The sequence below is a fragment of the Leishmania mexicana genome, chromosome 6, assembly GCF_000234665.1.
Source record: "Leishmania mexicana MHOM/GT/2001/U1103 complete genome, chromosome 6".
NCBI lineage: Eukaryota > Euglenozoa > Kinetoplastea > Trypanosomatida > Trypanosomatidae > Leishmania > Leishmania mexicana.
In genome coordinates this window covers 420,132-444,170 of record NC_018310.1, presented here as the reverse complement: position 1 = coordinate 444,170, position 24,039 = coordinate 420,132, and the positions used below count along the sequence as shown (strand labels likewise).

Sequence of the window (24,039 nt, the reverse complement as noted above, 5' to 3'; positions counted from 1 at the left end):
TTCAGGTGCGCGTCTGCGTGTACACGGCTGCAGGTGCGGGGTGTAGAGGGGTGAGGGGCGGGGTAGGGGCGAGGGGGTCGACAAGGCTGTTGGTCCGTGTGCACGCGGCCGCACACACGCAGGGAAGACGGAGATGCAGACAAGTAAAGGAACAACGACGAAGTGGGGAGGGGATGAAGTTGATGCCGCTCAAGAGACCCGCGGCGGGCTCTGCGCAACATGCCAGCCTTTCACCACATGACGAGGAGAGATTCATAAGAAGGTAAGAGAGAGGGTGCCATCGCTTGGATGTCCGGGAGGGAGGGAGGCAACGGCGGCGGTGGCTGAAGCATGTGCACGAGTAGGCGCCAACATGTGTTATAGGTTTGCCGCGTCACACCAAATCTCCTGCGAGGGAGGCCGCACAGAGAAACGCGCGAGCATGGGGAAGAGGCCGTGCGCTGCACACCGCTACGGACGCACGCCCTCTCGCTGACGTAATATCTTTCCTCTTGTCTTCTCTCTGACATACCCGCGTCAACGGAAGTGTGCATGTGTGCAGCAGCGAAGCTCCATGGCACAGGAGCACACGTCACCTTCGACAACACGCACATATTCGCCGGCACGAGCGCCACAGCGGAGGAAAAGGCAGGATCGCTTAGCAACGGCGACGCCACCGCCTACCTCTGCAACATCTCTTCCCTCACATCGCATGGGCGGCCGCTGTAAAGGTCGCTTCGGCAAATCTCCTCGCAGCTCCCAAGAATGCACACATCAGGCGTAGGGCACTGCTGTCGTGCGCTGAGCGTCTCCAGGCAGTTTGCCGTTCGCTTTTCGATGGCGTTGGTGCGATGCCCAAGCAGTGCACAGGCTCGCTGCAGAGAGCTGTACAGGCACAATTCATCGACAGCAGATATCCCGAAAGAGGTGGCGCAGACGCGCAAGTCACCATCGTCGTGCACAGTCTGCGCCGTCACGAGACCCTCCCGCCTGAGCAGAGCAACCCAACTGCGTGTCAGGCACTCCACCTTTCCTGTTGGCCCTGCCTTGCGGAGCAGCAGCAGCTCCAGATGCGCCGCGTACTGTTGCAGCAGGACAAAGATGCGCTGGGATGCGGTGGTGGGGCGGCAACGCGCCAGTGTGCGCTGCGCCTCTCTCCAGCAGCCACTGTTGGCGTAGGCCGTCACTTGGAGTGCGCGTGCCGCCTCACATAGGCTCGGGTATCCGATGCGTGTCGCCGCTCTCTCCACATGGCGCGCCACACTCAGCGAGGCGCTGAGGCGGCCATGCTGTTGGTGCACCTGCGCCTGCATGATCTGCGCGGTGAGAACACCAAAGGAAAAGGAGTACCGCGAGGATATGGTAAGCAGCTCCTCCTGCAGTCTGTGCGGCACCGCGATGTGGTCAAGGAACACTGCCGCCTGCGCACGCCGGCGCTGCACCAAGGTGTACAGGAGCAGATGGTCCGGCGGCCAAAAGTGTGCCGCGTCCGCGTCCTTTAGAAAGCCGGAGAGGTTCTCTGATGCGTCGGCGTCGGAGGGCGTTTCGTCCGCGCGACGCGGCCGGTCTTGCCCCCCGTCCATGTCACCAGTACCGGCGCTGGGATTTAGTGCCCTTGCCAGCCTCGACCACACATCGTACGCGGCGGAAACGTAGCCGTCCGCGTCAAGCCGGCACGCAGCGCAGTAGCGGACCACGGACGAGAAGAAAACGCTTTCGTTGGCCGCGGCGGATGCTGAGGCGCCATAGTGATCGAAAACGGCTGTCAGGGCCGAGTGCAGGCAATGAAGCGCGTCGCTCGCAGCAGCGCCATTGCCAGCGCCGTTTACATCACACTTCACAGGTGCGAGGCAACCTTCTTGCAGGGCCAAGGCGTGGTGCGCGGCGTGCCGCAGCACCTCCCACAGCAGCGTGCGACTCGGGTAGTGGCTGTACACCGGCGATGCTGTCGAGGTCTCTTCCTTCACCTCCTCTAGAATTTGGCGGAGCGACGCCGTCGTGATGACCAGTGGCGACGATACCATGCCGTACATGGCCCCGATGAGCAGCAGCGTCTCTCGCTGCAGACTTGCCACTACACCTATCCATCGTCCCTCCACCGGCGGCGCTTGCAGCAGCGCCACGTGAGCGCGCAGCAGCGCGTGGCGAATCGACTGCGCAACGGTTTGCACCGTCACCGCGCCGCTCTGCTTCGCGACGAGGTCGCTCGGCTCCTCCGAACGACCGTCTTCGGCCCCTCGCGTGTGCTGCGCCTCCGCACCACCATCACCGATGCCGCCGCCGTCGCTGCGCCGTCCGGTCGAAAGGATAGAGCGCAGCGCCGGGCCCACCGCACCGGGGAAGAACAGGAGCAGCTGTGCTGCCCCGGCGAAGGCGAGGCTAGCCATTTGGACGTCCATGCCCGACAGCGTCGGGGCCAGCGATGAGAGCGACTCGTCAGCGGGGCCGCCCCTCTGTCCACTGCGACGGCCTGACCCACTAGGCAAGGTCAGCTGGAGGGCAATCGAAATACTGTTCGCGGCGTCGGCAGGTCTGCCTTGATGCATCGCCACCACGTGTGCGGTGTAGTGGGCCAGGGCAAGAATGGCATTGGACTGCACTTCCTGAGCGACCTGCAGTGCCACGCGCGCGCACTGCCGTGCGACGGCCAGAGAGCGAAAGGAGAGGTAGTACTGTGCGTACAGAAGCATGCCGCTGGTGATGCACATGAGGATGGGCTGAGTGCCGCGATTGCTGAGCTCAGATCGCGCCATCACCGCTAACGCCGGTGGTCCTTGAAGAGCGAGTAACTTGACAAGCGCATTGTCGGTGAGGTGCGGTGTGCGCTGCGTCAACGACAGCTCCATCAGCATTGCACGCGTGCTTGCGTGACCTTCAAAGATGCCCTCGAGTGACGCTTGCATCCGCCGCACGTTCATCGGAACCGCCGACGCAAGCGGGGGAGGCAGCGTCGATGCGGCGGAGCGCTGTTTTTTCGGCGCTGGCAGCCACCCCGGCGGCGACCCATCGCGGCAGCGGCGAAGTGCGGCCAGCCACTTCGTCACGGCAGCTGCCAATTGTGTCTGTCGTGCAAACGACGTGCTGGCCCACTCGTAGTTCACCCATATGTGGAAGCTGCGCGTAGCGTTGCCGGCCTCGGCGCTGAGCTCGTCGTCGAAGAGGTCCTCGTCGAAGAGGTCCGAGAGCTGCGCGACGGTGATCGTCGGCGATGACGGCGGCTCCCGCGTACGCGAAAGGTGCGCATCCGCCAGACATCGGCTTTCCTTCGGCTGAGTCACAAGACGGCACAGGACGGCGGCGAGGCGCTGCATAAGCGGCGCTCCTCCTGCTTGCGCTGCTGTTCGAAGAAAGTCGCACAGCAGGGCAAACCCCACGTCGGTAGGCGTCGCGCTGGGGCGGTGCAACGGCTGCGTGATTTGGGCTATGCCGCACCAATACTCCCCCTCGCCTGGGGAGCGTGGGTGAACCTGCCCTGCCACTTGGCTTGTACTGGCGTCTTCTCTGGTAGGGGCGTCGGCCGCTGTTGGGGCACCATGTGGATCTAGCTTCTCCTTCGCCCCAATCCATGAGTCGACGCCGCACGGGCGGCGCAGCTGGGCATAGGCGCGTCGAAAGCTGACCTCCTTCGAGCTCTGAGCCGACAGCGCTGGTGCGACGCCCCAGGTGGTCTCTTCATCTATTTGGCCGAGTGACGGGGCGGCACTCGAGGGACCCGTGCACCGTGATCGCACCGCTGCTGCTGCTTCTGCTGGGTTGGCGTCGTCATCCGCCGCGGCACCGTCGTCGCAGGCGTCTCCATCGTTCGGCAGAGCGTGCAGGAAGCACACCTTGTGAAGGTGCCATGCGTAGAGTGGTGCCGCCGCCGCTGCGTGCTGACGGAGCTCACCCTTGATGAGCCGCAGTGCCTCACCGCAGAGAAACAGCGCAAGATCGACGTAGCGCGGCACGGACTCGGCGTAGGCCACATCGACATCCATGGTGATGGCAGGCGGGAGTCGGTGGAATGTAGGAGCGAGACAGAGGCAAAGGAAACGGGCCCCGGCACAAAGGGAGTGCGAAGGCGAAGACGGCGCTGACTGATGTGGGCCTCCGCCCTAATCCGAGTGGAGGGGTGGGGGGTGGGCGCGCCGAAGGTGGGGCGAGGAAGGGTTGGCAGGAGGAAGAGGAAGAGGTCGGGAGAGGAGTGGGGCACGTGCAGATGGAGGCGGCGAAGATGTCGCGGCTGCAAGACAGAGGTGGGCGGGTATGACGTTCTTGCCTGCCGCTCTTCGCCAGGCATGCATCATCATGGTGTCGGAGACATTACAAGAGGCAGACACACACACACACACACACACACACACACAGAGGAGAGGAGAGGGGTGTCTTGTCCTCGTTTTCCGGTGTGGAGGTCGGACGTGGTTGGCGATGCGCCCTCCGCCCTCCCGCTTACATCCATCACAACGGCAGTGAGCTCTAGGGCAATCTCCGCTGTATCGTCACCCACTACGTGTTACGTGAAGACAGAGACCCAGAGAGACGGACGTGTCCGTGCCTTCAGTCCTTCAAGGCACTGTCGTGGTGGCTGAGCTCATTCACCGTTGCAGCGAGCCGCTCCCGATGACGGTGACTGCGGCTGAGTTGCCGCGCCCTCTGCCGCACCCGTCGCCGTGCGCGGGCTGAGAGCGCCTTGGCGCCTCCGTGCTGGTGCTGATACTGGGCCTCGCTGAGTACTTGTGAGCTCGTCAGGAAGCACTTAGAGCACGCCGGTACACCACGCGGCACGGCGCAGCGGGCACGCGCTGTCATGCGGTACAGCGCATAACAGGTGCGACACACAAAGGGAAGCTCGACGTCGTCGTGGATGGTGATGTAGCGCAGCCGCGTACGTGAGATGTGCTTGCTCACCTCCCTCACCACATCCGGCCGCTGTACTACCAGCAGGTTGTGCATGCACTTCGTCCGCCCAGAGCATTGCGGGCACCGCTCATGACGAAGGTACCGGTTCGCTACTGTGGCGGCGTACTCAAACTGGCAGCGGCGGCACCGCCACTGGAGCGTCGTTTCGCTGGTCAGTGAGATTCGCTGCGGGTCTTGATGTGGACGCAGGAGCGCTTCGCCGAGGAGCAGGGCGTCATCAGCGAGCCAGCGTCGCGTGCTGGCGGCGTTCATGACGCTACTGGAACTCGCGCCGCGACGCTCACACGACGGGCAGAGAAGCACGAGCTCGCCAGCAGGGCTGTCAGGGTCGTTGCCAGGAGTGGTGCCCGTGCGTGGAGGACTTGGCTTCGAGTGCGCAGCGTGACACTGCATGGCGAGAGCGTATCGCGCCACCCGACTTGATACAGATTCCAGCCATGGAGACGAACAAAGCGGGCAGCGCCACCATACCTTGGAGGCGGAGGCCGTGTGCACCTCCGTCACAGACTGCAGCACCTGGTTCTGCAGGAGTTGGTTGCGCAGGGGGTCCCACTGCGCAGCGAGTAAAGGATAGGCATCACACAAGAGGCCGACGCCGGTGGCAGCGGTGGACGGCCGAGAGGACGGTCCCGGCTGTGCTCCAGCATCTGGCGCGGCGGGGGTGTCGGGCGAGCCAGAGGGCAAACGTTGGCCGCCGTAGCAACGCGGGCATCGGTGCGCATCTGCGAGTTGGGGGTTTGTGCGGTCGGACGGTCGGGCGGACCACTGCGACTGGCATTGGGTGCAGCGCCAAACGACCGGGTGAACACTGGATGGCGTCACGGACAGGTTGAACGGGGTTGCTGAGGCGCTATCAGCGTCGGTGCCCGCGCGTGTGGGGCGCCACAAATGGCGGAGAGCGCGTTGATTCGCGTCGACGTCGAACTCGCGTTGCAGCTGCGGTGGAAGCCGTTCCAGTTGGAAGCAGAAGAGCGGTGAGGAGCATGCCGTGGATGTCGAACCCGACGCGGCACCACCGACGGCTGGCGCGACTGCCAAGTTGGTGTTTGTGCCCGACAGAGCTACGTGCGCTTCGCACAGGCGGTTGATACAACAACCGTAGCGCACGGACGTTGTGCATCCGAGTATGATAGAGGTGCATAGCGCAACGGAAAGACCGCGGCGCACGCCGTGAGGTGCCAGCGGAGGCTGCCTGAGAGGCATGTGTGTCTACCTGTGTGCGGTGGCCTCACCACTTTCTCGTGTGCCACGGAGACCACCAAAGAAGTGCAAGAGGACGGCAGCGTAGCGGCTGGCATCGCAAAATGAACGGAGAGCGAGGGAAGGATAGGGGAGGGGCAACAGTTGGAGTGGCCAGGCCCACCGTCATGTGTGCGGGCGTGTCGCTCGCTTCTCGCTTACCGCGCCTTTTCACGCGCGTCGATGACACCAACGTACGCACCACCCCATAGATCAACACGGCCGTGGTTGCCGTGGATGCGGGCGGGGAAGGGAGGGGGGATTCGAGTCTGAATAGACGATACCCTCCGCACCGCTCTCGTTGTTGTCGCGCCGGCGACGTTCTCTCTGCCAGGCTGCGTCTATGCAGTAACTCATACCTACACGCATGCTCTGGTACCCGCCTTGTGGGGCCCGATCCCTACTGCGAGCGCTTGCAGGGTTTACAACGTGGAGACCGCTGCGTCTTGGACGCGGACGGTGTCTTCCGTGTTGGCTGAGAGCGGCGTCGGCCAGCGCTGGCTGCGCCGGTTATGCCTCTTGTGGCGGCAGCCTCCCTCAGGAGTTGCCGTGGAAGAGTGATGGAGGAGGCGCTGAGACGGCGCTGCTGAAGCACACACTTAAAGATGTCGTCTGGCACCACAAACAGGACGCCGGCTTGCTTGCGCTGTGCGAGCGTCGGGGTCGCTGACGCGGACGAGGCTGACGCACGGCCGGTTCCGCCGAACTCCTGCGCAATACCACGCCAACACACCAGGGTGGGCTTGTGCTTGGGTAGCACGAGGACGTCTGCGTCGAGAATGCGCCGCGTGATGACGCCGCCCGAGGCCGTCACCACCGTCTTGAGGTCGTTCATCGGCGGCTCCTGCGGGGTTGCGGACTTGTGCACCCAGAACCGCTGCTGCGCGAAGAGGCGCTGGCGCTCCGTCGGGGCCCTGCGCATTGTTTCACGCAGGTCGAAGCTGTTCTCGCTCTCGATGCTGCCGGCAATCCTCCGCTCATTGTAGGCGAACCCCTCCAGCGGGGGGTCGAGGGTGCGGGTGCGCAGCACCACGTCGAGCCAACTCTGATGCACCACATCTTGGACATAGGGCAGAACGGTGAGCAGCTTCACACTGCGCACGAGCGGTCGCTGCGCTACGAGAACGCGGGCGTAGCGTGCCAGGCGCAGGTGAGGGTTCACGAGGGCACCGAGCTCCTTCAGCGTCTGCTCCTCCGCGTCGCTGAGCCGCATCCCTGTCGTGAAGAGAACAATCTCGCTGGGCGTCGTGGCGCCGGAATGCGACACGGTGGCGTGCGCCTCGTCATCATCGCCTCCCTTCATAGCATCCGCGTTGTCAACTCGCTGGGCCACCGCTCCCGCAGCGCGTCCTCGAGCCGCAGTTGACCGCCGCCGCTTTCGTGACTCTGCGATGGGCATCTGCGACGGTGCGGCGGCCACATCCTGGCTCCTGGTGACGGCAAGGCCGTCGTGATCATGGTCACTGGTCTCGCTCAGTGCGACGTGGTCCGATGTGTCAGACAGCGTCGCCAAGACGGCGGTGCTGTCGCCAGTGATGAGAGATGTCGTCGAGCCACGCTGCAGCTGCATCACCGCCGCGGGCTGTTCGCGTGCAACGCCACTCCGACATGCGGACGTCCGGTACACTGCAGGGCTGTCTTGCGTTTGACCACTCCGCGTGGTGTGCGCATGGGGGCCATTGTATGTGTTGATCGTGATGGAGGGGCGCGTGCCGGCACTGCCGCTGACGTGAGGCTCGAAAGGCAACCCGTCCAACGCCACATCCACGTGGCAGTTTGGTCCCACTCGCAAAGTGAGGACGCCGTCAGCATCGCACGGTTGGTCCTCCGAGGTGTGGGTCGACTTGCCAGTGCCTTGCTTCCGTTTGATGTGGTAGCGCTGGTGGGGCTGCAAGGCGACGCCGAGGAGCGTCGTAGTTGGGGAAATCGCAAACACGTCAAAGGAGCGACACACCGGGCGGGTTCGCCGCGAGGATGGTCCCTGCGGTGTCTTCGCTACCGCGTAGTGAAGGTGCAGTGTACACTGCGCTCGTGAGATGGAGGCGGCCACGTTGACAAGGCGCTCCTCTGCAACGCCGCTGTCCCACGCGGATGGAACGGGAGAGGAAAGTTGGGCAGCGAGGAGGAACACTGAGCGTCCTAGGGGCAGTTGCACGGAGCCGAGGGGTTGCAGTGTCGCGCTGCTCCCGCCGCCGCTGCTGGTGGTGCTTGTCATGGTGCTCGCTGTGTCCGCCGCGGCCGTTGCCCGGGAAGCGATGATCTTTGCGAGGGGCACCGCATACGGCACCCACGGGGTTGTGTGAAGTGGGGTGCTCCCTATGCCAGGCAAAGTCAGCGCCACCCGCCACCGCACAGGCACAATGAGGTGGTCACCGTGTGCGGCATCCCAGTGCATCCCCGCCGTCGAGGCGGACGGTCCGTTGCGGGCGGCGCCGATCTCCTCGAGCCACGCAGGCTGTGGCCCAAGCTCTGGAATACAGGCACACTCGTGCAGCATGCAGCGACGCAGCTGCTCCTCATCTGCGTTGGCGGTCATCGGCAGGAACGTATCGGCTGTGGTGGCCCCGACATCCTGGGAAGAGGCGGACATAGTGGAGCAGCTGTCCTCGGAGAGCAGCTCCACTGTCTCGGCCTCCTCTATGTCCGTCAGCGACATCGATGCACGGTGGAGAGGCGGCAGGGGATGAGTCGTCTGCTGAGCACAGCGGCAGCACGGAGGAGAAGAGGAGGAGTCGAGAAGAAGGCCAGAGTTGCACGTGCGCATGACAGTCGATTGGGACGGCCTTGCCGTCACGTATACTAGAGATGTGCGTTGCCCCGAGGCCACGATACGGTCGCGCTGCACAGTGTGACCGGCACGCAACGCGTAGAGCGCTTCTCCGCACCACCCTGCGACGGTCGGGCTACGGCTACATCGCCGCATCGATATCTGCGCTCTCCGCGCGTGCGTCTTGCGGTGTTTTGTTCTCCTCTTTCATTCGTCGCTGGCCTTGCGCTGCCTCGTTTTCGGTTTTACAAGTGCGGCCGCGTCGCCATCCTGAAAGCGCCTGCGAGCCGGCTACCTGTGCGGGCTCACGCTAGCGCCCCTTGCCGGGGAGAGGAAAGCGACGAAGCTTGACTACATCGTACGACGCAGCAAGAAGGTCACCCATGCTGCTCAGGAACGCCAGCCCGGTGGGCAGCTCATCCGTGACGGTACCACTCGCGATGCAGACGCGCTTCGGGTCAACGGAGGTGACATCCCACACCGATATCTGCCCGTCCTCGGCGGCGGACGCCAGCCAGTGCAGGGCCGCGCTGTATACCATTGCATTGATCCAGCGGGAGTGGGCCTGGATGACGATGGTGACGGCGCCGCTGCTGCGCTGCATGAGCTTGATTTGCCCTCCACCGTACGCCACAGCAACGGCGTTGCCGACAGAGATCAGCCGCACGCACGTGACGGCGTCGGTATCGCTCTCGGGTGAGACCGTGAGCGTGGGGTTGTTGTCGGCCCAGAGAACGACGTGGCCGCCGGCGTCGCCGGATGCCATCTCGACAGGCGACGCCTCTCCCACGGCTTCAAGATCCAAGGCCGTGATGCTGCGCTTCGCGTGCGCTTGCACTGGCGTAGTGACCTCCGCGGCCGCCACCGGGTGGCCGTTGAGGGTGTACCGGCAGCACAGCGGAATTCCGTTTGATGCGCCGACCGCCACAACCATCTCGTCCTTTCCCGCCACACGCGCCACAGCTGCGCAGGTCAGCGACGTGTCGCCGCCGTTTTCTGGTAGCACGTGTGTCTGCTGCCCGTTCACGGCAACGACGGCCATGCAGGCGGACAGGACGACTACGACGATGATGTTCTCTGCGTCATCTTGCAAGGCGGCGATGTGTTGTACTTGACCACATGGAAAGCGAAGGGGGTTGAAGCACGGTGCCCCTGTCGACGCCCGGACCGTGTACACGGCGGAGTCCGTCGCGTACGACACGTACGTGCCCCCTACATGCGGCTGCAGGTTGTTATAGAGCAGCGCCGGCGAGTGCGGGAGCTGCACCTCGTGGTGCGGCGTGAGTGCGCTGTTCATTGTGCTCGTGTAGCCGGTGCGCTGCGAGGGCAACCTGCAACGGCCGGATGCTTGCGTGGCGGCAGCTCGGCGAGCGCGTGCGTGAAGGCGTTTGTGGGAAGGGCGGTCGTGTGGCCCTTTTTAACGACGAGAGAAGAGGCCGAGAGGGAAACAGGCGATGACACGCGCGTCCGTCGTCTCAGCGGCACACACACACACGCACAATGTGCACATGGAGAAAAGGGTTAGTCGGCGTTAGAAGGCGGGGCGGCGGGTAGGAGGGGGAGGGGGCAGGAGTCATCGCACATGGTGTCCATCAGCGCAAAAGGAAGTGCCAGTACAACCAGAGAAAACGAAGGCAACGCACGACGACAGGGTGTGCGTCGACCGTTGGCGCGCGCGGGGCCACGTCTCCTTGGGACACTGCGCCCATTTACGCGGGCATCGACATCGTGCCCAAGCCAGCGTGAGAGGCGGCGGAGGAGGCGGTGGTGCCGCGAGCAGCGACGTACCGAGAGAGAGAGCGTGCGCGCGTGTGTGTGTGTGTGTGTACGTCCGTGGTGTCGCCACCGCCGACCATTCACGCGTACATGCGCACGCACACGTGCAGCGAGAAAGTCGAAGGTGCAGCGAGGGCGGTTGCGTGGTGTACCGCAGACGGCGCGGGAACGCGATGCGGCGGTACCACAATGACCAATGTGGATGCGGAGGAAGGGCGTGTCTCATAGCGTATCTCGCACAACAATCACCGATGGCTGTGCTTGCAGACACAGGCAGCTCCGCTAACGGATAGCGAGGATAACTAGGGCGGCGCCAGCCACCAGGAGCCCCATAAGTGTGTGGTACACGTACGGAAGGTCGTCCAGCAGACCAACGGGCAGGTCGAGACAGTGCTTGTAATGCGGTGTCTCCTCTGATGTGGCCACGGCGGCGCTGGCGCTGTACGTGCCTGTTGAGCAGCGCGGGTCTGCACGGCCGGCCACGTCCACCCTGGTCAAGCACCGGCGCACGTAGGCACCCTCACCAGTGATGAAGCGCAACAGTGAGAAGGGCGTTGTGGTGTCCAGGACTTCGTAGCGGGAGTGTACCGGTATAACGAGGCGCGCTCGAAACGGGACCTGCGCCTGCGCACCGTCCTCCGCGAGGTACGCGTCAAGCGCGCTGCCCGCGCCATCGCTGCCCACCTGCTCGAATCTCAGCGCCACACGGTTCGTCGTGTAGTTGACCTTGAACACCGGGGCCTCAATGTCGGAAGCATACCGGGATGCAATGCGCAGCGGTGTGTAGGCGCGCGTCACGTCAGCCACGACGACAGCGACCGTTCCCTGCGTCATCGCGTTTGCAGAGAGCACCTCCATCCGGTAGAGCTGCTCGGCCTCCGCCTCATCAACGAAGAAAGACTTGGGGAGGTCGAAGCTGAGGCGCACGTCCTTGGCCGGCAGAGGATACTCAAGCGCGAGCTGCATGTGAAACCCGCCCCCAATGAACGTGTACGACGGCGGAGAGCTGAGGAAGATGCAGCTAGCGCTCTGCACGGCGGTAACGGCGGGCACGGCTTCTATGGCGAAACACAGCACCAGTGCCATCACGACTACGCGCGACATCAGCGGAGAAGGTGAAAGGAACGTAATGGCAGAGACAGGCAGACAGAGGTGTGTGCGTGTGTGGCGAGAGACTGGGGTGGCTGGGGAGAGGAGGGCCAGGAATGCGTGCCGAACTCCAACTCTCCCGCGCTGTTTCCTGTTGTGCTCTTGAGGATGGCGCACAGCGTATTCGGAGTGCGGGGAGACGCACAAGAGATGAACGGGGAGGGGGCTGGCGTAGGAGGGTGAGAGAACGGCGGCGACAGCGCAATGACGCATGCGCGTCCAACGCCGATGCTGTGAAAGACATACGAGAAGGGGGGGAGGGCGTATATGAGGTCCGGTGAGGCAGCTGTGGTAACGATGGCCGCCGGCGGGTGGTGCTCCCGAGACGACGGCAAGACCCCAGGGGTGGGGCAGGACGCACCACTTGCGACGGCGTCCGTCTCTTCCTTTGCGATGCGATCACCGAAGCCCATTCCGCTCCTCATCACATGATGCATCTAGCACAGCCTCTTGCTCGGGGTGCGTGTACGGCGTCGCGGCGATGTCTTGCCGGCGTCTGCGTACACATTTGCACTGCAACACATGCGGTTGATGCTCACATCGGTGCGCAGGACGACACGCAGACGGAGCCCTGAGCGGAGTGGGGCCACGAGAGACATGCCGTGAATGAAAGGAAAGCAAGACAGGCGTCGCCATTATCGCCGAGGCGGGTGCGTCCCGGGGGCGAGGTGGAAGAGGTGGCGTGCGCGCGCGCGTGTGTGGGTGCCCGAGTGCTGTGGAGGGAGCGTCGCACACCGCCCCGGCCGCCGGCAGCGGTGGTGATGATGTGGGATGTGTGCGGCGGACATGCCCCGCCACCGAACAGACACTGTCATGCACAAGCGCACGCGGACGTCAACACAGAGGTGCAGCGTTAGACTTCTTGCACGCGCCAATGTCTCTGCCACAGAGCACGAGTTCAACGCCACGCCACTCCACGCCCGGCCGCAGACACACGCGGCACAGCAGTGCGCCGACGCAGTCATCGGAGCACGGCCCCTGTCACAACCTCTGCCCGCAAACCCCGCCACACCAGCAGTGGGCACTGTGAAGGCCGGGGGTGGGATGGGCTCGAGTCACGCGGACACGTCGGCTGTCATACGGGGGACACAAGCGGGTCCGGGGTCACGGGCGACTCCGACGCAACGCCATTCCGGACCCGACGGCCGACATGCGTAGCGCCACACCGCTCTGGCCTCCCACGTCGTTGGAGCACACACCCACACGTACGCACACACCACACAGGAAGATGTCAAGAGATTTAATACCCCGGTAAAGAGTTTCGGGTTCGGCACGTCTGTGACGACGCACGCGTGAGCGGAAAAGGGGGCGGGGTGGGGTGCATCGGCAACGGCATACTCGGACACGCAAGTTTCTTCAGGAGCGCACGCGTGCAGGGGAGGGGAGGTGGCGTGGCAGAGGCACTGGCGAGGGGTCCATCCGCATCGTGATCAGCACCTCCTGCGGACAAGGCCCAGGAAGAAGAAAACAATATGCGGCAGCGCCATGAACAACGCGGATACACATGCCCCAGCGCACACCCCCAGCACACATGCGCAAAACGCGAGACGATGTCGATGATGAAGACTCGCTGCCTTGGCGTGCGCGCAGGGGTGTGCCAGAGCGCGTGCGGGGGGGGATCGGTGCAGAGGAACAGGAGAGGGGGAGTCGGGGCGGCCAGCTGAGGGGCAAAAGACGGTCCGCAGCTTTTCCCCTTGGCGGGGTGGGCGGGTCGAGTGCAGATACACGCGCCGCGACACCATCACTGCGACGACGCCGTTGACTGCAGCAGCCGGAGAGAGACATGAGGAGGCCACTCGCACACGGGCAACGGGCACAGACACACGGCCGCCGCCGCTAAGAAACGGAAACATCAACGAATATTCGCCGCCCTATCCCCCTTCCCCCTCCTGCCCAGTGGTTGTGGCCACGACGCGCGCCGCCGCCGCAGCAGCAGCGTCACGGAGAAGAGCGGAGGACGGGAGAGGGATGTGCCAGGGACAGTTTGCCGGGGCGCCCTCATCGACGACACTTCAGACGCAGCGACAGCGCGCAAGGAAAAACGAAGCAATGAGGACGCGCGTCGCTCCGGTGCGGGGGAGAGGGGAAGAGTGTCGCTTGTGGGTGTTCCGGCAGGCGTGTCCAGCGCATACACACACACACGCGCGCACCCGCAGAAACAGAGCAGAAAACCGCAACAGACCGAGAGAGGAAGCCGCTCTCAGGCGTGTGGCTGTGCAAACAGGTCCCCCTCCGCTCACCCACCTACACCCGCAACCCCGCGCCGCGCGGCAGACCGAGAGAAAAGGACGGAGAAGGAAGGACGTGAGCGTTCGCGCGGAGCGCGGCGCGTACATGGAGGGCGGCGTGTCTGTCTAACGGCGATGCGGCGCCGTCCACCCACCCCCGCCCCCACTCTTTTCCTGCGTCAGCGGCATCTGCTCAACCTACTCGACAACGCCGGTCTTGCGGGGCTGCGGTACGATGGGCGAGCACTCGCGTTCGATCTCCTTCCACTCGCACAGCATCTCTTCCAGGCTCCGGAGCTGCTCCGCCAGCGGGCCAGACGGATAGGATGGCAGCGTCGTCGCCTCCCCTGCCTGCGGCTCCATTGCGTGCACACCGTAGGTGGAGCTCTCGGTGTTGCTGCGGCTGTGATCAGCGTCAAAATCTATCCCGGTGCAAGAGTCGAACCCGCACTCCGTCGGCCGCGGACGCGACATCTCCGAGGGGCTCGGCACGTGGTAGTGCGCCAGTGGCGATGCTCGGCTTAGCTCCCGAAAGAAGCTGCCGCTGCGCGAGCCGACGAACACGCTATGACCGTGAGCGTCGCAGTACTCGGCGAGCTGCGGCACGCTCCCAGCGCGCCCGTCAGAGCCGACCACCTCCTCCCACGGCGTCGTGGCGGACGCGAATCTATCGGGCACCTTGTCCACGTAGTCGTCCTGGAAGGACTCCACAACAAGGCGCTGCGCCATCTTCTCCGACGCCTCGTTGATGCGTGGGCGAAACGTGCACTCGCTGAGCTCCTCCTCAGCACGCTCCAGCCGCAGCTGCTCAAGGTGGCGCTGCTTGCGCTCCTTGGCCTGCAGCTGGTGTTTGTAGAAGTCGTCCGCAGCGGCACAGCTGGCCGGTGTCGCTGCTGTTGGTGTCGGCTCTCCTCCACACACAGCCCTGTGTGCTGCCTGCTCGCCTTCCTCGGCAGGCTTCGGAGACGGAGGTGGCCGGCGTAGCCTTGCGCTGCGCTGAGGCGCCTTCTTTGCCACTGCCACCGCCCTGTGCTCCCCCTCCCGCTCACGCTGCTGCCTTGCCCGCTCTTCCCGAATGCGGTACCGCGTCCGCGCCCGCTCCGCCAACTCGTCCGTCTTTGGGTTCAGGACCACGTGCCCATGTCTAGCCTGCTCCTCCTCGGCCGCTTGGGCCACTCGGTGCTCCTCCCACTTGGCGCGGTGCTCCGCCTCGCGGCTCATCATTCGCGTCAGGTGCTGCTCAATCTCCGCTTGCGACCTCTTGTGCGCGGTCACCTCTGCAGCTGCGTCGCCAGCTGTGGCCGATCCCGTCTCCGCACTGTTGGGCGCCATCGCCGACGTGCGCCCAGATGCTGCACCCCTCCCAGGCACCTTTGAGCCGAGGCTCCTGGGGGACGCGGATGCGGCAGTAGCGGCCTGCGCACCCTTGCGTGCTTGCGCGTAGAGGTCCTCGAAAACGTTCCGGCCAGCACCACGAGCCTTGTGGCGCTGCGCGTCTGCTTCTCCCGTTTCCTGAACCGCTCTATGCTTGTAGGCAGCGGCAGGGCCTCCTTTCATGGAGCCGCCGTGTCCGTCCTCCGCCGCCGCCGTTGCCACTGCTGCTGCTGCAGTCGCGGACTTGAGAAAATGCGACTGGTGCGATGGCGCGCAGCGCTGATCGCGTCCTTCAGCTTTCCTGGTGAGGCGCTCAAAGACCGACAGGGGCAGCGGCTCGGCAGTTGGTGCTCCGTCTTCCGCTACTGCCGGTGATGTGCGCGGTTGGGGGTGTGGGGATCGCCGTAGGGCGCGGGCGCTGACTGCGGAGGAGGCAGACACGATTCTCTGGTGGTTCACCTGTGGATGATGCGTGCAGTTCACGATGTCGTCGGTGCGGCGCTCCTCCTCCTTACGGTCCACTTTGGCACGTCGTGACTGCCCTTGCCGTGCGTACATCTCGTACCCGCGTGGCAGCGGCATAACCGCCATCATGCGCAGCCGCGTGGCTGCCCGATCGCTCGTCGAAGGCGCAGTGTCACCGTTGCGGTGATGCTGCTCAGCGGCGGCACTCAAGGGCTCGCCTGCTGCCTCGGCAGCGCGTGCGCGTTGTGCACGCTCAACTTCGGCGCGGCGCTTCTGTCCCTTTTCAATGAAAAGCTCGAAGCCACGCGGCATTCGTGACGAGGGCATGCGGTCCGCGCTAGCCGTGGCCTTCGCCGCAGTGGGTGCGGGGGCTCTATCAGGGCGATAAGCAGACGGAGGGCCTTTCGACCTGCCGGAGGAGAGTTTGCAGGCAGAGGAGCGCTGTGCCGAGGCGGCGGTGCGGATCGCGTACGGGGCGATATCTTCCATCGAGTTCCCGTAGCGGGCTGATGCGATCGGCGCTGCTGTGTGCGGGCGGTGGGGCGACTGTTCGTCATCACTGCCACCTTGAGTGTTACCTTCATTATAGGAGCGTGTAGGGGGCGATGCAGAACGTGTCGGCGCCCGCGCGTATGCCCGGGTTATCGTGCCCTCGTGATGGTGTTCCTGCACCGGCATGGCGTTACGAATGCGCGCCGCTTTCTCCTCCGCTTCGTCCCGGTCCTCGGCGTGCTGCATGGGTTGTGTCGCCGCCTCCGCTGCTGCATCCCCCTCCAACTTCTCAGCAGCCATCATCGCATCCGATGGCATCAACAACGCCTCGGAAAACCCATGTGGGGCCAGAGAGGGGGAACGTGCGACACTGCCACGCGGGCTTCTTGCAGCCCTTCCTGCTTTTGGCCATTTTCCATCCGGGGCTGCGGTGCCCCGGTGCATCTGCGCCACAGACTCCTCCTCCGCTGTATCGTCGTCGCTGACACGCATCGGCGACGGCTCGATCGGCGTCCACCCTGCCGGCTCTACCTGGCGTGCGTTCACCAGCGACTGCACCCGCTGAAGGACTGCAAGACTGGTCATGTTCGAGAAGGCGCCCTTGGCCGCCATACGCAGACGCTGCGGTGCTCGACAGTCCTTCACCTTCGCGTATTCAACCGGTTTCTCGGACGGCAGTCCTCCAGGGCGTGGTATTCCGTGAATGGGTGGTATTAGAATGCCGCTGGGCGTGACGTGGAGCTCGCTCACGAGGCTAGCCATGGGAGCGTTGCCACCGCCTCTGCTGGGACACTCCGCACCTGCCGTACTTCCGCCGGCGAGTGCTGCACCGGTATCTGCGCTACCACCTCCCTTCCCCGGTGCGGCGGCGGCTGCCATGGCGCGGCCAGAGCAGAATTCCGATCCGGAGAAGCGCGCGCCTTCGCCAAAGTTGAACGACAGGTTCCTCGACGAGTCGGCGCCGCGCGACGGTGGATGGGGGCGCCAGAGGGAAACAGAAGGTGAGAGGGGTCGGGAGGCAGGGCGGCCGTGGAAATCCTCTACGACGCAACGGCGACAGTCCGCGCCGTGGCCCTCACGCAAGGAGTGCGCCTCGTCAGCCACGCTGCTGCCCACTGAGGTGGTCCCCTGCGAGTGGGAGGACATCGTGGATGAGCGAGATGCGGCGTGCCTAACGGCGTCCAAGAGTGTGCCTGAACGGGGCAAGTGCGCGAGAGAACGCAGCGCACAAGCGAAGTAGGCGAGAGCAGTGGCACGGACGCGACACACACACGCCAACGCGGGCCGCGATGGTAACGGGACGATGTAATGGGAGAAAGGCACGCGTACTTGTACGGCACGTGCGCACTGATGTGTGTGCGCGTGTGTGGGGGGGGGGAGTAGAGAGCGGGTGAGTTGTGGTGAAGAGGTGCCGTGACAGGAGCGCCACCAGTGGACACGGAGCGACGGCAGCAGCGGTCTTCATGTCGGGGGGGGGGGGGGGGGGGCACCGCAACGACGAGAATGCGAGGCGGAGAAACGAATTCGAAGGGGATTCCTGCGAATACGGGTGTGTTCTTCTGTTGTTGTTTACAGGTGGCTGCGGCGCACCCCAAGCGCTGCGGCTCCCGCCGGAACGGCGACGTCCCTCCCGCCCTCTCCCCCACCCGTTCGCGCCATCCTCGCCGCAGACGCTGGTGGCCCTCGATCTCTCGAAGGATGGGCATGCCGTCCCTCAACACCTGACCGCCATACTCGTGGAGAGGCGACGGAAGAGAGACAGAGGAGACAGGTAGCGAGAAACTAGAGTGTGAGCGGGTGTGGAGAAGAAGGCCGGAAGCAGCGCGATGCGCGGTTCACAGGCAGCGCTATTCTAGTGCCACCTGCCGATCACCGGGCCACCCGGCGGGCAGTCCTGCCCTCCGCGCTCTTTGAGGGTTCGTGGGGCTGGTGCTGCTCCTCGGCGCGGAGAGGGGCTGCCAGGATCCTCTTCGGCCCGTTTAGTGCCTCTGCTGCCTAGTTCGTCCCTGCACCTCTCCAGCAGTGCAGGACGACGTTTGCATTCGCCAGTTGCCGGACTTCGGTGCACCCGACATGCTTGACAGTGGCGGTCTCTGGGGAGGTGGTGAATTGGTAAAGCGATGCGCCTAAACCCTCGCTCTGTTTACGCTGGCGTGTCGTCTGCAGAGAGAGAGGGGGAGGAAAGGGGAGGAGAGATTGTACGGAGCGAGGGGGCCGTGTGCTGTGCAGGTGCCATGCTGTGCGAGCAGCGGACAGGACAGTCGCAAGAGGTCATGCAGGTAAAGGAGGGGGTGTGGGTTGTTGGACCATGAGACCGCACACATCACGGCCCTGTCCCTGGACGTCAAGGAGACGGCCTGACGCGCGTGTTCTCGACGGCGGCCACGTGTCCGTCTGGAAAAGCCTAGCTACGTGTGTGAGCGACCTCGGCTTTCTCCCTTCACCACCCCGCGGAGACTTTGAAGCACAAGAGGGAGAGCCGCGGGTGGACGGGGCGCCCCGGTCGCCTCTCCTTCCCTCACTACAAAATTTTACAGCGAAATGCGCAACATCAACGCGTGGTCCATCTCTCTGCCACCTAACAACACGAGTTCAACATCACGCCACTCTACGTCCCCCACCCCTGTCGGCTGTGTCACAGACCTCCGTCGCATCGCGCCCCAGCCAGCCGCAGACACACGCGGCACAGCAGTGCGCCGACGCAGCCATCGGAGCACGGCCCCTGTCACAACCTCTGCCCGCAACCCCCGCCACACCAGCAGTGGGCACTGTGAAGGCCGGGGGTGGGATGGGCTCGAGTCACGCGGACACGTCGGCTGTCATACGGGGGACACAAGCGGGTCCGCGGTCACGGGCGACTCCGACGCAACGCCATTCCGGACCCGACGGCCGACATGCGTAGCGCCACATCGTCCCCCGCTTCGCTGGGGTCACGGGTGCTGGACCCTGAGCCGCCACGTACGGAGGTGTCCCTATCCGCCACAAGGACCGCTAAAGGAACACAACCACAGCACAGATGGATAACGCGGTGTGTGCGGTGCAGGGCCGTGTGCACGTCTATGCGGGCGCAATGTAAGGACGGCAGTAGGGCAGGTGGGAGGACGCAAGCCTATGTGATCGATGCGGCGGCAGCAACGTGGGCAGCCATGCAGCGCGACACCAAAGCTCAGCCATTCACGTAAGCACTTGGAACCTTCACACATGTCGCACCGAGGACACCGTCTCCGTGCGAGCCAACTTGCGCCGACCTTGTGGTCGCCCTCTTCTCTGGTCTTTATACGCTACGCCTTCGCCGTGGCGGGTACACCGCCGGTGGTGGCAGCAGCAGCCTTCGAACCTTCAGACGCGCTGTGGCGGTGACGATGGCTCTTGGCGGCGTCGACGGAGCGGCGCGGGCGCAGCATGCGCATCTTCCTTATCGCTGTCCACAGCTGCACCGCGACGGCAGGGCCCGCCATCACGCCGGCGATGTTGCCCCAGTACTCACCACGCTCCCCAGCGGCAGCGCGGCCCACGCCAGCACCAACGGCGCCGACAAGGGTGACGGTCACGCGCAGCACCGCCTGCCGGGCAATGGCCTCGGACGGGTTGTCCACATCGCGGCGGATCAGGATTCGCGCCGTGTCAACGAGGAGGTCACCGAACAGTGTGATGGTGTCACGGCGGAGGCTGTCCTCCAAGGCACACACGCCCGACACGCGGGCTTGCAGGAAAGCTACGTCCTGCGTCGTTGGGTGCGGACCCAGCAGGCTGCTCACGAAGACAGGGATGCGCAGCCAGCTGAGCACGGCACCGACGTACCGCTGGTGCAAGCGGGGGTACAGGTCCCAGAGGTATACGGCGGCATTGCAGTAGGCAGACTTGCTCTCGATGAGGGCGCAGGCCAGACCCGTCTGACAGGCGATGCGCGCCATGCGATCAGCGTACAGTGCTGCTGCATCCTTTCCAGACTTGGCAAAGATCTGCAGCAGCTCGTCCATGGAGACATCCGTGCCGGCGTCGACGTGCTTGTCCAACTGTTTGTTGACCCCGTTCAACGCCGGCAGCACGAAGCCGACCGTCACCGCTAATGCAGACGTGTTCTCCCTGAAGCGCTTACGGGCGAGGGTGTGCATCGAATAGCCGTGGTGCAGCGCGCTGCGGCCGCCGCTCAGCGGCAACACGCCAGAATTCGTTGCGGTCTGCAGCATGGGTGGAAGCGCTGCGCGGGAGAGGATCTCTCTCTCCAAGAAGTGAGTGAGCGAGACGTCGGATGCGCAAGTGCGGGTGGCGGTGTGGACCGCACGCCGATCACAGCAGCTAGGAATGAAACGACGGAGATGCGCGTGTCGGTGCGTGCGGACGTATGTGAGGGCTGCAGAAAGGGTGGGGGTAGACTCACCTCTTGCGTTGAGCTTCGAGTGCGGGCCCACAGGTTAAGGGAGGAGTGGAGAGAAACAGCTTGGTAGGTGGAGGTGAGGGAGGATGGGCAAGAGCGGGCAGACACGTAGACACACGCTCCGCATGGGTGGTGGTCATCGTCACCCACCCCTCCCCCTCTCCCCCTTCCCGTCCCGCGGAACATTGCCACCGAGACAGCGGTAGAGAGAGAGGCTACGCAGAGCACATGTGGACTTCTCCGCCGCAGAGCGGATGCCTTCGTGCTCGGAGGCCGATCTGGGACGAACGGCGAGAGAGGTCAACCCGAGTGATAGGAGGCGCCGGGCGATACGTCAACGAGCGGTCGTGCTGAGAGGGCCATGTCGAGGCGGCGGCAGGAGGCGCACGAGTGAGTGGGAAGGAAACAGGAGAGGCACCACGGCAGCAGAGTGTGCCGCAGCTGTCCCTCCCCCCTCCCCTCCCCAGTCGCGCACCCGTCGTTCTCTCCGTGCCCCACCACAGGCACCACCCTCTCGCGCCCGCACTTGGTGATGGTGCGGGCGCGTATCACTCTGTTCCTTCTCCTCGTAACCGCCGTGCAGGTGCACAGAGGATCGGTGCGCGCGACACATCACATCGGCCCTCACAGACATGCACCTACGCGAAGAAGCAGACATCACACGGTCTATAGTGGCTGGGGAGTGCGGAGGCAGGGAGGACGGCGCAGGGGGGGGGGAACAGTCCTTCTTCCCATTCGCCCGCCTCAGCCGGCACGCGGAGCTCCCGTGACGTGCAAGCACGATAGAAGCTTCGCGAAGGATGCGACGGCATCTGTGCACGCGCTACGAGTTCCGCGTGGGCGTGCCCCTATAGCGGCTCGGCTCCCCCCCCCCTTCCCCCTTGGCCTCCGCTCCGTCCTCTTCTATGTGGCAACGACAACACCGAGACGCACGCGCGGCGTCAGCGTGTTGCCGCTCAGAAAGTCATCTCGATGGGCCGAAGAGCGCCAAACGGGCCGGGCGACTCCTCCCCAGAAACGCGGCGCGCCTCGCTGGTTAATGGCCCCATCGATGCCATTGGCTGTGTGGAGGAGGTGAAGCCGCCGCCGCTTGCACTCCCACTGCGCGTGGGCCGCGGTTTCCCCGTTTCACGCTGCTGACCCTCCATCTGCTCCGCCTCCTCGTCGCCCGTGGGGAGCACAAACCCTTCGCGAAGCCCGAGCTGACGAAGTAGTTTCTTGATGCGAAGTAGCTCTTGGCGATGGTGCGTCAAGGTGCGCAGGCTGCGGCCGTACTGCTGCACCTTGAGCTGCAGCGCCTTCTTGTCCTGCTCCAGGATGTTCACCTTCTGCTTCAGCGCCTCGCTCTCGTCCGTAAGCTCCGCCATCGCCTTCTCCACGAGCACGTAGGGACTGTTGATGTTGTGCAGCGCGTCGCGGGCGCCGTCGAGGGCGACCTGCAGGCGGGCCACCTGCGCTTCCTTGAAGTTGAGGTCGTGCTCCAGGGCCGCAACCTTGTTCTCCAGGTGCAGGCAACGCTTCGTGACAACAAGGGTGTGCGCCAGCTTGCGGGAGCGGGGCAGGGCAAGCCACCCTTCGTAGGCGTCCGTCCGGCGACCAGCGGTCGTCTCTGCGGGGTCAGTGCTGAAGGCCACATCGCCCTGCGAGGATGTCGCCAGATTGGAGATGAACAGCTGCGACTCCATCTCCAGGTCGCCGAGGGTCTTGAGCTTCTCCTCCGACGCCCTCAAGGCGTTCTCGAGCTCGAGAACACGCTGTCCGTTGCGCAACTTCAACTCGTAGTACTCGGACTTTAGGATGTCCAGCTTCTGCTCCGTGCACTCGGCATTGGCGCGGTACCGCTGCGTGTCCATCTCCGACTCCTCCAGCCGCACCGACAGACGCGCCACCTCGTCCGTCTTGATCTGTGCCGTCAGCTTCGCCGAGAGGAACTGCTCCTGATCCACGTACATGGACTTGTTCTTCGCCTCGAGGGACGCGATGTGGCCCTCCAGCTCAGCAATGCGAGCCTTCTGACATTCCATCTGCCGCGCCATCTTCTCCATCTTCTCCTTCTCCGTCCCGCCTTGGGACTCGCACTCGGCCAGGCGCACCTTCATGTCGCTGTTCTCCTGCTGCAGTTGCGCCACCGACGTGCTCAGCTCGGCAGCCCGCTTCGTTGCCGCCTGCTGCGACGCGCGCAAGGATCCGAGCTGACGATAGATGCCAAGCTTCATGACGTCGACGAGGTCGCGCTGTGCCTCTGTGAGCGCCTCGATGCGCTGATACTCTTCCTCTGTAATCGGGTTCGACAGCTGCAGGTGGACCTGGGTTTTGATGTGATCGACCTGGCTCTGGGTAGCGTTGATGCGCTCCTGCAGCCGCAGCGTCAGCGACGAAATCTCGACCTCACGCGACTTGAGGAGTATGTTCGTCTCCTTGAGCATATCGATTTCCTGTTGCTGCTGCTCCAGGCGTCGCATCAGCTGCTTCGGTGAGCTGGGCAGCTGATGGAGCAGCGACCGAATGTTCGCATCCTCGTAGCGGCGCGCCTGCTGAGCGAATACGCCTTGCTGCAGCAGCGCCGAGGAAGACGACGCCGTCGACGTCGCCGTACCGGTTGGCGAGTGGGAGCGACTGCTCTCCGTCGTGGCCGTTCCTGTGGCTGTCGCGCCGCGAACAGCAGCTGCAGGAAGACCGCGGTTGTCGCCCGGCGCCTCGACACCGCGCGGCGGCCGCCGAGCTTGGACACGCTCCAGCGGCATCATGCAGAAGCGAAGCGGGAGATGAAACGCTGGGGAAAGGGAGGGGGGAGGCAGGCCAATGGACACGTCTGGCTCAGCGGCAAGCGGAGGAGACGAGGCACCGAGAGAAAGCGCGCGAGAGCAAGAGCGGGCTGAGAGAGGCAACGACAGTGTGGGCGGTGGCGGTGGGTGCGATTCGCGCCGGTGCAAGAGAGCAGCGAGTGGGTAATAAGGGAAAAGTCCAGCATGCAGCGGCGAGCTGAGAACAACGAGAGCACCTCTAGCGCGTGAGACACACACACACACACCTCTACAGCTCTCACGCATAGTGGTCGGACGGCGATGGAGGCAGGCGCGGCGGGTCACCTCCTCGGACGACCCGACGGAGGGCTCGTGAGGGTCGCTTCCCAGGATGAGGAGGGAGCACGCACGAGAGACAGAGAGTTGGGCAGGGCTGAAGACGCGTCGTGGGGATGACTGTGCAGAGGCGCGGCGGTACTCGCAGCCGAGGCAACACATGACAGCAAAGAATAAAAGTACACACGGGCACGCAGGCCCCCATGCTGTACG

At 64.4% G+C, this 24,039-nt stretch overlaps 8 protein-coding genes across 8 annotated transcripts; all 8 read right to left on the bottom strand.

Annotated features, from left to right (window-relative positions):
• Positions 1-659: 659 nt before the first annotated feature.
• LMXM_06_1160 (conserved hypothetical protein) lies at positions 660-3,956 on the bottom strand (the record flags this gene model as incomplete). Its single annotated transcript, XM_003872080.1, has 1 exon — positions 660-3,956. One exon carries the CDS (start codon positions 3,954-3,956, stop codon positions 660-662), a length of 3,297 nt encoding a protein of 1,098 aa, XP_003872129.1.
• Positions 3,957-4,515: 559 nt separating this feature from the next.
• LMXM_06_1150 (conserved hypothetical protein) lies at positions 4,516-6,081 on the bottom strand (the record flags this gene model as incomplete). The annotated part of the gene is made up of 1 exon (XM_003872079.1): positions 4,516-6,081. One exon carries the CDS (start codon positions 6,079-6,081, stop codon positions 4,516-4,518), a length of 1,566 nt encoding a protein of 521 aa, XP_003872128.1.
• A 436-nt stretch (positions 6,082-6,517) lies between these two features.
• Positions 6,518-9,040, bottom strand: LMXM_06_1140 (conserved hypothetical protein; the record flags this gene model as incomplete). The annotated part of the gene is made up of 1 exon (XM_003872078.1): positions 6,518-9,040. The coding sequence occupies one exon, from the start codon at positions 9,038-9,040 to the stop codon at positions 6,518-6,520; it is 2,523 nt and encodes an 840-aa protein (XP_003872127.1).
• A 154-nt stretch (positions 9,041-9,194) lies between these two features.
• Positions 9,195-10,181, bottom strand: LMXM_06_1130 (conserved hypothetical protein; the record flags this gene model as incomplete). The annotated part of the gene is made up of 1 exon (XM_003872077.1): positions 9,195-10,181. The coding sequence occupies one exon, from the start codon at positions 10,179-10,181 to the stop codon at positions 9,195-9,197; it is 987 nt and encodes a 328-aa protein (XP_003872126.1).
• A 761-nt stretch (positions 10,182-10,942) lies between these two features.
• On the bottom strand, positions 10,943-11,764 carry LMXM_06_1120 (conserved hypothetical protein; the record flags this gene model as incomplete). Its single annotated transcript, XM_003872076.1, has 1 exon — positions 10,943-11,764. One exon carries the CDS (start codon positions 11,762-11,764, stop codon positions 10,943-10,945), a length of 822 nt encoding a protein of 273 aa, XP_003872125.1.
• Positions 11,765-14,235: 2,471 nt separating this feature from the next.
• Positions 14,236-17,514, bottom strand: LMXM_06_1110 (conserved hypothetical protein; the record flags this gene model as incomplete). The annotated part of the gene is made up of 1 exon (XM_003872075.1): positions 14,236-17,514. The coding sequence occupies one exon, from the start codon at positions 17,512-17,514 to the stop codon at positions 14,236-14,238; it is 3,279 nt and encodes a 1,092-aa protein (XP_003872124.1).
• Positions 17,515-19,649: 2,135 nt separating this feature from the next.
• Positions 19,650-20,558, bottom strand: LMXM_06_1100 (conserved hypothetical protein; the record flags this gene model as incomplete). The annotated part of the gene is made up of 1 exon (XM_003872074.1): positions 19,650-20,558. One exon carries the CDS (start codon positions 20,556-20,558, stop codon positions 19,650-19,652), a length of 909 nt encoding a protein of 302 aa, XP_003872123.1.
• A 1,144-nt stretch (positions 20,559-21,702) lies between these two features.
• Positions 21,703-23,490, bottom strand: LMXM_06_1090 (conserved hypothetical protein; the record flags this gene model as incomplete). Its single annotated transcript, XM_003872073.1, has 1 exon — positions 21,703-23,490. The coding sequence occupies one exon, from the start codon at positions 23,488-23,490 to the stop codon at positions 21,703-21,705; it is 1,788 nt and encodes a 595-aa protein (XP_003872122.1).
• Between the last annotated feature and the right edge of the window lie 549 nt (positions 23,491-24,039).